This window comes from Mastigoproctus giganteus, chromosome 1, assembly GCF_048544385.1.
Source record: "Mastigoproctus giganteus isolate SK-2022 chromosome 1, ASM4854438v1, whole genome shotgun sequence".
Classification (NCBI taxonomy): domain Eukaryota; kingdom Metazoa; phylum Arthropoda; class Arachnida; order Uropygi; family Thelyphonidae; genus Mastigoproctus; species Mastigoproctus giganteus.
The window spans coordinates 22,574,532-22,589,420 of NC_143575.1; the positions used below are offsets into that span (position 1 = coordinate 22,574,532).

Below are 14,889 nucleotides of genomic sequence, written 5' to 3' on the forward strand. Positions count from 1 at the left end.
CCTTGGCTTTGTGAAATTGGAAATTTTACTGTTTTGCTTCATGAAATAATAATATCTATTAAAAATAGATAACAAGAATAAACACCTTCAAATGTAAAATTTTATTTTTAATGCAGAAAGTGGCTATAACAGTTTAAGAACTGTAACTGTTAAGACCACCAACCTTTTGCAATTCAAAACTGTTATTTTAGTAATACATTAAATACCCAAGGATAAGCTTATATAACATTTGACAGCAAAGAGATTTATCATAATTTAAATGTCTAACTCACTTCCTAGATTAGGTTTTTATGCAAATATTTCTTTCTAGATAAATTACCATTCAAATCTGGCATAAAATTAGCTACTTTTTCTTAAGTCATAAGTTATTAATCTTCCTGGCTTCCAAGAATATGTAATTACCAGCAGTGTTTATCATAACAGTAATAAACACTGCTTGTGGCATTAATGTGTTTTTGTGTGCAACGTTAACTGTCTACAAACTAAAGATACATTTTTTGATATCCAAATCATTCAGTACAACACGTTTCCAAAATATTATTACAATCAATTCTCACTAGTGTTATATTTTATTTTATATATTTTTTGAACAATGGTTGTTGGGTTATGTCACAAATAGTTATAATGGCAATGAAGGATTTAATAAATCAGATATTATTGACATGAATTTAGTTACACCCCTTAACCAATATGGTACCTGAACTCTATTAGTGTAAACTACTGTAAATAATAACATAATAAAATAATTTAAAAATATAAAATAAATCAATAACTCAATTTAACTCTCTGATTTGCCAAGTTTTATTTTCTTTTCTGACTATGTCTTTATTAGTCATTCTGTTCTGAAATTATTCTGTAAATGTAATAGTTTAATCTTTTTCTCAAGTATTAACAAAGATAATATGATTAAAGGAAAAATCTTATACATATCTCTGATAATAATAATAATTCACTGACAGTTTAGCTGTTCAATCTCTGTTGAAATGGAAAAGGTGACTTCTTTGTCATTTAAGGTTAACTGTTTCCCTCACAAATGAAATTTGGTGCTTGAGACAACTCTGCAATGGGTCATAATCTAATGTATGTATTGCAAATCAAGATTTACTTTAATAATATCTAAACAGTTTTAATAATATAGTAGAACCTCCGAGCATCTATTAACTGAGCCAACAAAAGCAAAAAAAAAAAAAGTGTTACAATATTAAGGAGTAACAACTAAAATATTTTGCATGTAATATAACAGCAATATGGCCTTAGATGCAAATGTTCTATGTGAATAACAATAACGGTGTAATATAAAAAAGTCAACTTATCATCCAGTGCATTTTATAACTTTATATTTTTAAACAGCTTTATTAAATGCTATAAGAGAGAATAAAATTACACATTTATTAATTTAGTACAGGTGTCAGCAACCTGCAGCTCACGAGCCACATGCGGCTCTTTGAGCATGTAACTGTGGTTCTAACTTTTAGCCTACATGAAGCACAATTTTAAATGGAGTTAAGAGGACTTAAAAATCAAGGACAGGTGGAGTGCAAGACTAAAATGCCTTAAAACTGAAATTGAGGATTTGGAGGCAAAAGCTGCCCTTGCAATTCTATACAAATGGACAGCAATAGATGAGTTGAAAAGCAAGACCAAATTGTGTGTGATGTGTCAAATTTATATACTGGACATGTATATAAATTTGAAAATATTTGCATTTGGATTTCTCTCAGTTTTTTGTTCAAAGAATTTCTGTGGGCAAATATTTTCAAACATGAACTATATTAAAAATAAATCAAGAAACCATCTGAACAATGTGAGTCTCTTAGCATGTTTAAAGATGAAAATTACGGCATACTCGCCTGATGTTGAGAGACTCACTTAAGAAGTTCAGCAGAAAAAAAAAACATTAATTTGTACCTACTGGATGTTTGTTACATTTTTTCAGTATTAATAAATATTTCAAAAAATATATTTTTTTAATAAAAACTTTCCCACTCTATTCCATTTCTTAAACCCCCCTCCCATTCTCTCAGCTTTAGCTGAGGCTCTTTGGATTCTCTCTTTTTTAATTAGATCAAAAATGGTTCTTCACTCAAAAAAGGTTGCCGACCCCTGATTTAGTACATACTACATATAAAGCACATTTTACATATAAAGTCAAAGCTCTTTATAGCAACCCTCTTTTTAACATCCTATGTGGTGGTCCCAGCCAATTTCTCATTAACCTAATGCTATTTTATATTCAGTATAATGACACTGAAAATAAAAGAATTTCTCTATAACAACCATAAATTTCTACCTCTTAATCTGAATTTTTACTTTTTTATTATAATATTCATGTTAAAAAAATGACAGAACACTTCAAATATATTGAAGTACAGTAGACCTTTGATTGTCCATCACCCTGTTTACTGTCAGTCTCTGTTAACCATCACTTAACCCCACTACGCTGTAATGCATTGTGATATTGGTGCCACCGTCACTCAGTCTTTGTTTACAACTCACTGTATATGGTTGTACTTTAATCTCTTGTTTCATATTTTAATAATTTTTATTTAGTTAACCTATTGAAATGACAGAGAAACATAAGCAAGTAGTGTTGGGATTAACACAAAAAAACTGAAATAATGAATCATCTAAGAAAAGGTGAAAGTGCTACACGTATAGCATTGTTTTATGGAAGAGGAAAAACAGTAAATGATATAAAGCGTGATGCAGACAAAATTGAAAACCACGTGTCGAAAATGGAAACCACCGACGGTAATGTTAAAAGTTTAAAACAATGAAGCTTGCTAAAAATGAACGACTAGATACTGCAAGGTTTCAATGGTTTGTTCAAAAACGTAGCCAAGGAATTCCATTGTTGGGACCTATAATAATCGAAAAAGCCATTGAAATCAATAAAAAACTAGGCGGAGATCCTTCATTCAAGGCTAGCATCAGATGGTTGGACAAATAAGTTTCGCCATGGTATTCGACAGTTGTCGATCCAGGGTAAGAAGCTAAATGCAGATAGAGCTGCAATTTCTGTTTATCGTAAAAAACTACAGAAGGAAATAGCTGATCGAAGTTTGGTTAAAGACCAAATATGCAACTGCGATGAGACTGGCCTTAATTGGAAGGAACTACCTCAAAAGACACTGGCCTCAATGACTGAACACATGGCACTGGGATATAAGATGCTTGCATCATTATAATGGCGTGTGCTAATGCCAGCAGTAGTCATAAATTGCCTTTGGTTGTTATAAGAAAACCAAAAAAGCCTAGATAATTTTAAAATATTAATTTAAATGCCAGTTAAATATTTCTCACAAAACAATGCGTGAATGAGCCAAGATATATTTCATGATTGGTTTCATAAAATATTTTTACCATGCCTATTGTGGTAAACCTTTTGATGCCAAGTTCACACTTGGCATCAAAAGGTTTACCACAATAGGCATTGCTACTGATGGACAATGCACCTACTCATCCCATTTAAAAAGTGATGGCAGCAAAATATCATGCCACTTTCTGCCAGCAAACACAACATTTCTCATTCAAATAATGGACCAAGGTGTGAAACATAGTTATTGCAAAATGTTCATTCAAAAACTTGTTTCGGCAGAAAATAAATTAGATGTAATAGAGAAAAGATAAACTATAAAAGATGCAATTTTCAATGTTGCTGATGCCTGGAATGATGTTACAGTTCAAACAATACAAAGAAGCTGGAATAAGTTGTGGCCAGAAATATACAAAGTGATACAGAAACCATTCCAAAAGAAACTGAAATTTTACAGTTATGTTCAAATGTTCCTGGTTTTAAAAATATTTCGATGGAGGAAGTAAATGATTGGCTGGATATGGACAAAATGGAAGTCGGATGCGAAATTTTAGACAACAATGAAATTGTGCAGAGAGTGATGACAATTTCGGATGATTCTGAAACTGAAGAAGAAAAAGTTGCTGCTGATGGAATAACATAATTAGCCACTGTGAAGCTGAAACCATGTTGTCAAAAGTGCATTGAGTGGTTCGAGGTACAAGAAGAGGCAGATGCTACGCAAGTGTTACTTTTGCGTAAAATTTGTAACATTGCCTCCAAAAAGAAAGGAAATGTTACAAATTTTACAAAAAGGAACTGACTTTTTTAGAAAAGAAATTTGATTATGTAATATTGTTTTCTTTTAAATTTTTTATGACATTATTAGACCAATGTAAATCAAAATATTAAAAATAGGTATGTATGTAGATATCTGTACTGTGATTTTTTTGATGACCCGGTAAAAAATAAATAATAATTAAAGTTTAATTAAATTAAATTAGGTTATGTATTATGTAATAAAATAAACAAGTTAGATGACCCGGTCTATTGTATGTATAATGTTTTTAATGTACATATTCTATTATTCATCATGGTCTCTCCCATACCCTGATAGACAATCAAAGTTCTACTGTAATTAACGAGCTTGCAGCCTGACTGTGAGAAATCATATGTTAAGATTTCCCACTCTTTTCTTGCAGTGTGGTAATGAAATGAACATCAGCTAGAAGTTCATTTCATTAGTTAGAGTGTATGTTTATTGGTATAATTCCAAGAAAGCAGATAGCTTTGCCGATTGCAGATAAAATTAGGATTTTGCAAACTGTAGATAATAGTGTGCATTCTAAGGCTGACGTCGCCATACAGTTTGGAATTCCTAAGAGTACTCTGTTCACTATTTTGAAATATTGGAAAAATATTGAAAGTTTAGAGAAATCTGCTGCATGGGTAGGATTCAAGCACGAAAGGCAAAGTATCTGGATCTTGAAAAGGTACTTTTGGAATGGCTAATGATGATGTGTGTAAAAAACATTCCCATAGATGGTAATCGTTTAAAAGCTAAGGCTGAATCATTTGCACATCAAATGGATATTGAAGAATTTAAAAAGTTCAGCTGGATGGTTACAGAAATTTAAGGCTAGTCACAGGCTGTTTTTCAAAAATGTGTGTGGCAAAAGTGCAGTCATGAACATTGATGCTACAAAGGAATGAAAATCATTTAAAAATGTTCTGCTAACATATGACCACAATGACATCTTCATTGCTGATGTAACTGGACTCTTTTTTAAATTTCTACTGGATAAAACACATTTAAAGGCAAGAAACACAGTGGCAGAAAAAAGGCCAAACAACAGATTACCATTCTCCTAGCAGCAAACATGTCTGGTACAGAGAAGCTTCCTCTTTTAATCATTGGGAAAGCCCAGAAGCCTTGATGCTTTAAAGGTTTGAAGACATTACTGACTATGTATTGAGCAAACCAAAAGGCATGATAACATCAAAAATCTATGAAGAATGGATCAGACTTAGATCGCACAACGAGTGAGAAGAATAGAAAAATTTTGCTGTTTGTGGATAACTGCACCCATCATTATCAAGTAAACAACATGTGCAATCACTGTCAAGTACCTACTACCAAATATGACATCAGTGGTGACAAATATGACACCACTCGATCAAGGTCCCATGTTTTAAGAAAAATTACCGAAGAATGCTATTAAACAGAATTATGCTATGCCTTGAAAGCAAAATTCAATGCAAAATTGATATCCTGCAGGCAATGTAGTAGTAGTGGCATGTGATGCAAGAAAGCAAGTGTATGAGCTTATGCAGCATCAGCCAAAAAAAAAAAAAAAAAAAACACACCATTCCCTCCAAATGCCTGTCCAGTTCCTCCTTATATTTATTCAACCTATCAACTTCCACAACCACAGATGGAAGTTTGTTCCAGCAATTAACCACCCGCTGGCTAAAGGCAAATTTCCACACATCTATTCTACATCTGTTCTTTCTTAATTTGAATTTATGCCCCCTTAGGTTCGTAATCTGAACAAGTGGAAGGATGCCATAAGAATTCAGCGTGCTCAACCCATTCAAGGCCTTATACACCTCAATCAGATCACTGCGCAGGTGCCTAGTCTCCAGCCACTGCAATTTGCAGAACTTAAGCCTCTTGGTAAAAGGATCCCTTCATTCCCCTCACCAATCTTGTTGCCCTTCTCTGTACACACTCAAGTAAATCTACATCCTTTCTAAAATGAGGCCTCCAGACCTGTATGCAGTACTCAAGGTGTGGCCAGACCATTTTTTTTTTTTTTTATGAGAACCCCAAACACGAGAGGTATTAGAACCTATAGTACTTAGTACCGTGCTTGGGTTGGAGGTTGAGAAGACGAAAGAAGATATTTGTTGATATTGGACTTGAACTTCTGTAGATTGTAATTTTCAGGAAATACGTATGAAGGAAGGTTGCTCCAGAAAACGGCAGTTGAATGAATAAATGAGGAAGACGAAAAGTTGGTTCTGTGGGTTTGAAGTTGGACTGTAAATGGATGATGGCTGGTGGCAGCACGTGTTCGGACTGTTTTGAAAGAGAGAGCGGGAATAATAGAAGCCAATTCAGAAGAACAGTGCCCGTGGAAGTATCTGTAGAAGAGGCATGCAGCAGAAACAGTGCGTCTATGAGAAAGCGAGTGGAGAGACTCTGTTAGAGATGAATCATTAATTAACCTAACTGCCCTCTTCTGAATGGAATCAAGAAGCCTGAGAGAGGTTTTGGGGGCACCACCCCAGATGTGGGAACAATATTCCATGGCAGGTCAGATTTGCAATTTATACAGAGTGAGCAGCTGTTTGGAAGAAAAGTAACGGCGAAAGCGAAAGAGAAAACCAAGTTTTTTAGATGCAGAGGAAGCAATATTTGTAATGTGCTTGTGCCAAGAGAGATTAGAAGTCAGGGTAATCCCCAAAAGAGATATATCATTTTGCCTAGAAATCGGAGTGTCACTAAAGATAAGCAGAGGAGCAGAAGAATCCTTTTTGCGAGATATAAGACAAGATTGAGTTTTAGAAGGGTTGAAATCAACTAAGTTGTCTTTGCCCCACTGGAGAATTACCTGAAGATCGGCATTTAAGGAATTGGCAGCAGATTTTCGAGAACTTGAAGCTGATTGAGCAGGACAAGGTTTCTCAAAATGGAAAGTTGAATGCAATGTGCTATCATCAGCAAACCTACGGATAGGATTTCCAGTCAATGGAAGAAGGTCATTGATATACAAGAGGAAAAGAGTGGGGGAAAGAACTGAACCTTGGGGGACACCGGCATTAGTGGAGAAGTTAGAAGACAGAGAGCCATCTACCATCACCCTAAGTGAGCGATCAGAGAGAAAACTGGATAACCAATTACTGAAAACAGTTGGCAAACCATAAGATGGAAGCTTGTTTAGAAGACCTTTATGCCAAACACGATCAAAAGCCTTTGAGATGTCAAGAGCAACTACTTGTGTTTCACCGAACCTTTCCATTGAATTAGTCCATAAATGGGTAACATAAGCCAGAATATCACCAGTGGATCGACACTGACGGAATCCATACTGGCGATCGTTGATCAGATGGAAGGTTTCTAGGTAGTTTAAAAGTTGGCGGTTAATTGATTTCTCCATTACTTTAGAAAGAGTAGAAGTAATTGCAATGGGACGGTAATTGGATGGGAGGGATTTGTCACCCTTTTTAGGAACTGGCTGGATATGAGCAAATTTCCAAGCAGAAGGAAAAATGCATCTGGAATAAGAAAGTGAAAAAAGGCGGCAAAGAATAAGAGTAAGTTCAGGAGCACAGGTTTTGAGAACAAGTGGAGAAATACCATCAGGACCTGGAGCTTTCGTAGCATCAAGATTCATCAAAATCCTTCTGATATCCTTTTGACGGAAGACCACAGGAGGCATTGAATGGAGCGTGTTAGGAATGGTGGGAGGTGTTTTTCCAAGGTCATTAATACATGCGCTCGAAGAAAAATGGGATGCTAGCAGGTCAGCTTTATCCTTGGCTGAAGTGACAACAGAACCATCTGGTTTGGACAGAGGTGGGAGCAGAGATGGGCAAAAGTTGCGGCCAATAGCTTTGGCGAGAGACCAGAATGCTCGGCTACCATTAGGGCAAGAAGCAAGTTTTCTACTCTTAGCCTGTTCAAACTCTAGTTTGGACTGATTAATAACTGCTTTACAATTGTTGCGAGCTTTGGTGTATGCAGAAAATGAAACTGAAGAATTAGAAACAAGCCAATTACGATATGCAACGTTCTTCTCTTGGACAGCCTTAGCACATTTATTGGAAAACCAAGGTTTAGATAAAGGACGAGATTTTAAAGTGGAGTGTGGGATAAAGGATTCCATTCCTGCAAGAATAATTTCACTGACACGATCTGAGCAAACGTTGACATCAGAAGTTTTGAAACAGTAATCAGACCAAGGAAAAGAAGAAAAGAAGTCTCGCAGGTCATCCCATTTTGCATTCTTGTAATGCCAAACAATACGAGGTTGGGAATAGCCATGAGATAAAGGTTCCATTGGAGAAGAGACAATTACCAAGTTGTGATCTGAAGTGCCTAAAGGACCTCTCACTTCAACCTTGTACTTAGAAGGGTTGTTTGTGAGAAATAGATCAAGCGTACTGGCTGTATGATTAGGATTGTCTGGTATTCTTGTAGGTAAATGAACAATCTGTGCTAGGTCATTAGTAATTGCAAAAGCCTCAGCATCTCGACCTGCTGGGTCGGTGTGACTAGAAAATGGAAGCCAGCTGGAGTTGTGAATGTTAAAATCACCAAGGAAAATTATCTCACTGTTAGGAAAGTTGGACTGGAGAAAGTCAAGTTGCAAAGAGAGGAAGTCAAAGAGCTCCAAGTGATCAGTGGAGTTGGGAGAACGGTAGAGACAACAGATGAATTTTACACAATGAGGTAGAGAGATTTTAAGCCAGAGAAGATCAAAGAGAGGAGATTCCAAATTGCCAAGTCTCTGACAGGGAATATCAGAACGGACATATGCACAAGTACCACCTTTGAGGCGAAAGGAATCACATACAACAAATAATTTGGACATCTGAGATGAGCAGTAGTTGAATCAACTGATAACTGAGATTCAGTCAGAAAAAGTACATGGGGTTTGGAAGACTGCAAGTGGAAATGGACATCGTTGAGATTGGAATTGAGACCACGTATATTTGTGAAATGAATTAGGAAGTCCTTGGGAGGTTTAGATCTTTTCACAGATAAGCTTGCTCTATTATTTTGACAATTCATAGTGTATTCAATAGTAAGAAAAAGTGGGTGGGACATGCTGTATGAAGTAATGAAATTTTTGGATATGGCGTACATGTGGTAAGAATATACCCAGATCCTTGACATAACGTGGCCTCGACAATGCTCCCCGCATACACACTACTCGGACTCCCTCCAGTCACTATCTGGCAGAGTAGAGGTAGCAAGATTATACACTAGCTGATCCGGAAGCCTCCTAGAGAGTTACCAATAGGTTTGGTCCGGTGTACTATCTAGCGGCCGGCCTGCGAACACCGTTTTAGAGCTGTACCCTCGAAATGTAAGGAATATTGGATCTCGCCACGACATTCATCATAACCTCAAAAATCATCAATCATACTGCATGATGGAAGAGATAGGGAAGGGTTGGCCGGAAATTAGCTCTAGAGACTAAACATGGGTTCCACCCCTTCAAGCCTCCAATAAGCAAAGTGGTGGTATTTCACCGGTTGATGAGAGTCATCTACCACCTAGTATTGCCTGGTAACATAGAGGGGCGGCGTTCCTCCATGTGGTGTGGGTGCCACACCGCGACCCCTGCTTACGTTGGTTCACACCTGGGTGATTACCCACCATGTACTTGTGCATGAAGGTTATACCCAGGATTACTAACAGTCCCACCATCGTGAAGGTGCAAGCAGAGGATTTGGCTGTCACAGACCGTCCGGACTTCGCCGAAATTGGGTCCACTTGACTTGAGTGTCACCCAAATATCAGTTCCATCAGCGTTTTAGACTCCCAGGTAGCAAGAACAGCTTGTCTGGCATATCTGAGAGAATGTCTGTGACAACCTCAAGGACCATTGCCTTATACAGAGGGACAATCACCTCCTTCTCCCTGCTAGCAAAATTCCTATATATCATTGACAAAATCCCATGACCTGCCCTGGCAGCCTGTCTGCATTGCTCAGAAAACTTCATATCTGACTGCACAATTACTCCCAGGTCCTTTTCATTTTCTACCACCTTAAGTGTAGTACCACACAGTTGGTACGTTTCTCTGGGGTTACTTCTACTCATATGCAGTACTTTGCATTTGTCAAGGTTAAACTTCAGTCGCCACTTCTTAGCCCATCTGCTCAAATTATCTAGATCCTGTTGCAGTAGCACAGGATCTTGATAATGTATTTATGTGTTTTTTACAGCATGAAAGTGATTGCCAACTGCTTCAAACATACTGGATTTACCGCCTTGAATGTGCAATATATGATGTTTCACATGCTTCTTCCTCTATTAATTGCGAAGAACAGTCCGATAATAGGGAAGAAGTATTAGAGTATGTGCATAAACACCTAAATTTACAGAAAAACTTAAGCTTCAAAGATTAGGTGAAAGTAGATGCAGACATTGAATGTTTCAGAATATGCTTGAATGAAGAGGAACTCATTGCAGGCATAATAGACTCTTCTGAAATTTGTAGAGATAAAGGGCCTACTGTTCTTTCTTCTTCTTTGGTCCTTAGCTGGCAGCTGGGGGAGGCGGTTGGCCACGCAACCAGTATGCTGCTGTAGGTGCCGCAGGGTTTCGGACTTGCTCTGTGATGTTCTTCCATACCTTACGATCCATGGCATCAGTCCTGGCCTGGTTAAGGTCGAGACGTTGGCTCTTCAAGTCATTTTCCACTTGCTTGGCCCATGTTTTCCTAGGCGCAGTCCGTTGGATGCTCCATTGGGTGGGTCGTTGTCTCCAAAGGAGTGTGGATGGTATTCTGTTCGTGCCCATTCTACATACGTGGCCAAACCATCTAAGCCTTCACTTCTGGATTTGGTCGGCAATGGTTGGTTGCTGTTGGCATCTGGCGTGGATGGTATCATTAGTGATACGGTCGCGAAGAGAGATGCCCAAGATCTGCCGCAGGCATCGCATTTGGAATACCTCAAGTTTGTTCAAATCTAACTTGAGACAAATCCATGTTTCCGATCCGTAAAGAAGAATGGGCAGGATCAAAGTCCGGAAGAGTCGGATTTTAGTCTTTGTGGAAATGTTGGTCCTCTTCCACAGACACCATTTGAGCGAGGCGAACGCAGTGGCCGCCTGTCCAATTCTGCTGTGGATTTCCATGGTGGATGCAACTTTCTTCTCCTGGACCAGCGACCCAAGGTATTTAAAGTCCTGCACTTGCTCGATCTGGACGCCTTCGAGATAGCTGGTGGCTTGCGACCCATCTGTTGTCAGGGCCTTTGTCTTACCAGCATTGATCTTCAAACCGTATGGCCGGGCAATGCGGGCAATGTCGTAGAGGATGTCCGTGGCTTCAGCGTCGTTACCGGCAAGGATAGCACTATCATCAGAAAACATCAGGTCAGTCACATAGTGATCCTTGTCATATTGTATGCCCTGTCTGTTTCTGAATGCTTGCCTCATAATGGCGTCGACCACGATGTTGAAAAGCAACGGGGAGGCTACATCCCCTTGGCGGACTCCAGTTTGGATGGTAAATTCCTCAGATAAATCGTTCTGGATGCGCACCTGGCTGGTTAAACCGTTGTATGCAGTTTGGAGGAGTGTGATGACTTTTCGAGGTACATGTTCAACCTCTAGTAGTTTCCAAGAAGTTTCAGTGGAAGACACTCATCAAGGATTAGAACTTATACGTTGATTTTTTTCAAGCGCAGGCTAACTGTGAAAGTGAAATAACTGCTATTGCACACCTTCATAATTCTCTTTTAAAACATGCTCTGCCATTTAAACAGCATGTTTTTACAGATTATTTTAAAGTATGAAACAATTGTTTTGTTAGATATTGATAGGTATGTAAGCCTATGTAGTGAAATTTACAACTTAATTGTAACTTTACTGCACTCTACAATCAATGCAAAATTTACAATCATAATTTTCTAGTTCATATTATAAATAAGATTATACTATATTAATAGTAATATTGTATTAGTAGAATTACATTAAATTTTCAAGCTTTTAGTTGTTTTGTTGTTGATTTTATGAACGATCGATATAACGTCCTTCAGATATAATGACTATTTTTCTCATTCCCCTGGGGGATTGTTACATAAGAGTTCCGACTACATTACTATACTGTATTTTGTTTAATAACACTTTTTTAAAAACGTTTTCATACTATAATGCTGCTTTTTGACTTTATTCCATTTGGTTCAAAAAATATTTCATATAAAAATACTTACTGGTCCATAAAAGATGCCACAGATTCACGGGTCGTAAAACTGACATCTGCTTTCTCCTTTCCAGACGCCCATGGAGAGTCAAGTAAACAGTCCACAGCCTTTGAAGCTATAATAAAAGTAATTAAAAATATATCTAATAAAGTTCCCACTTATGTTAAAATAAATACAAAAATAACAACAATCTTTATAGGGGTGTTAGCATATCTGCGTAAAGAGCTTACTGACGTGTCCACCTATCTGCATTAATAACTAGGCCTCTAGTGAACGGATTTTCATAAAATTTTATATTTGATTCCTTTAGAAAGGTTTGTCAAGTCATTAATTCTGTAATGGCATCTACTTAGATTTACACAAGTATATTTTTAGATAGTATGAACCAGAGCTGTAATGCTCAATACGTTCTACGTTGATATCAATATTTGTAAAATAATAAGAGAGGTTTACTTCAATATAGTATGTAGAACACTTCCGTATGATACTCTCCAGAAATTAAAACTTACATTAGAGTAACAAATAATTTAAAAAATAATTAAAACTCAATTTAACACAATTAAAAATAAGAAAATGAATTAAAAGAATTTAATGAAAAAAATTACAAAAATTTCCCTCTGCATGGAAGGAAAATCGTTTTGCAATTTTTTTCGTTACCGTGTTCACAAGAAGTACAAAAAGTGATTCGCGAATGATATCCCCCGTTTTATATCAAATTAACAACACCTGACACAAGATTATTTATATAAACCAATGTATGAATTGCTATTCATGCATAGAATTGCACCCACCACGAGAAATATTGTTTACAATATTTCTTGTGGTGCATGCAATTCTACTTATACTGGCTCAACCCAAAATTTACTTTCGGTAAGGATACAGCAGCATTTGGCATCAGTTAGAGCAGGTGGGATGGGTGCATCTGAGCTTGCATTTCATGCAATCACCGATGGACGTGTTTCTTTTTAATGAATCCAAGGTTCTTAACAAACAGCGTAAATATTTTAAATATTAATTGCCGAAACATTAGAAATGAGATTAAATGTTAATTCTATTAATATATGCAGACCTTATAATATTTCAGACTCGTGGACTCTTATGTGCATGCATGAATAGCAATTCATACACTGGTTTATATCAATAATCTTGTGTCAGGTGTCGTTAATTTGATATAAAACAGGGGAATATCATTCACGAATCACTTTTGTACTTCTTGTGAACACGGTAACAAACCAAATAAAGTGGTCTCTTAACTTCTTAAAAGAAGTTAATAACCATTTTAAAGTTTAACTTATGTGTGAATTAATTTATTAGTGTTGTCGTTTTTAGAATTTCACAACAATTGTTTTTCAATTCTCATGATGGCTTGTGGCGTTGGTTGGTTTTTGGAGGTCGGTGGCCACTGTCTTTCCGTGATTCTTTCCGATTCCCTTGACGTGATGTGAGTTGAATACATGCTTATTTTAATTAAGTTTGTTTGTTTGTTATTTGGTTTTTAGGAGCATTAGCAACTAAGGCCATATTGCTCCGGGATATGCGGTGGTCATTCCTTGACCTTTCCGCATACTCCGTATTTGGTGGTGACGGGCTCGAACCCCGGTCTAATCAAGAAGCATGTGCTACGCACTGCTGCTCCTTCCCACCTGGCTACGGAGGCGCCCTTTTAATTAAGTTATTTTAACTTGATTCATTTATGACAATACATGGGGGGGTAAGTTCATATTATAATCATTTGCAACTGAGTGTTGAGAGATTAACAGTCCTACTCAAAGGTATGAGGTTTTCACCTATAATTTAAGATTAGTATATAACTAAAAATAAACAAAGACAATAAAGTAAAATAAAAGTAAATATAAAGTAAAGAATTGCTGACCAATGAAACCACATCTCCCACAATTAATTATAATTAGTTTACTATCTTACAGTATATTGTGTTAAATAAATGTTTTCTATACTAATTTTTTTTTTCATTCTCAAAGACCATTGTTATGTATAGGTACTTAATAATAATTTCATATTATTACGCAATATCGCTTATAAAAATGTAGTACTGGAAATATTTTATAATAAAAATTCAGAACTATTATACAATTTCAGAGAATACAGTCATAGTGGTTTGTGATAAAAATATTATGATGAAAGGGGTTCGCAAGTCAAAAAAAGGTTGGGAACTGCTGATGTACATGAACTATTCATTTCAGAGTATCTTCTAAACTAATTATTGGAGCAGTGCAGCTATTTCTTCCAAACTGCTGTCCATTTAAATAAATAGAATCAGGAAAATTAGTAAATAAAAAAACATTTCTTTCTAAAAACCATTGGAAAATATCTTTTATATTAAATTGTAATACACTGCAGCATACTAAACAATGTACATCAAGATTCCCTTATATTTATATTTTTAAGTGGCACAAATACTACAGAAGAGAGTTTTTACAAAATTGGCTATTCATTATTGCATTTATTATATGCAATATGCTGGTGTCGATTTTTCACAAAGGCAACTAAAGCCACGAGTCATTTTGTATTGTGCCTGTAAACTACAGTCAGTTTTGTTTGTTCGATCAACACAAAATTATGTAATCCAATTCCATACCCAAAACCAATCAAACTCAATTACAGGGTGAAAAGAACCTACATTTAAAT

At 36.5% G+C, this 14,889-nt stretch overlaps 1 protein-coding gene across 1 annotated transcript in view; it reads right to left on the reverse strand.

Moving 5' to 3' along the window:
• The window catches only part of LOC150090632 (translocation protein SEC62-like), a 124,701-nt gene that overhangs the window by 41,069 nt on the left and 68,743 nt on the right, over positions 1-14,889 (reverse strand). Inside the window, exon 3 of the mRNA XM_090379248.1 lies at positions 12,253-12,358. Coding sequence (XP_090235374.1) covers positions 12,253-12,358 — 106 coding nt within the window. The remainder of the gene's footprint in view (positions 1-12,252; positions 12,359-14,889) is intronic.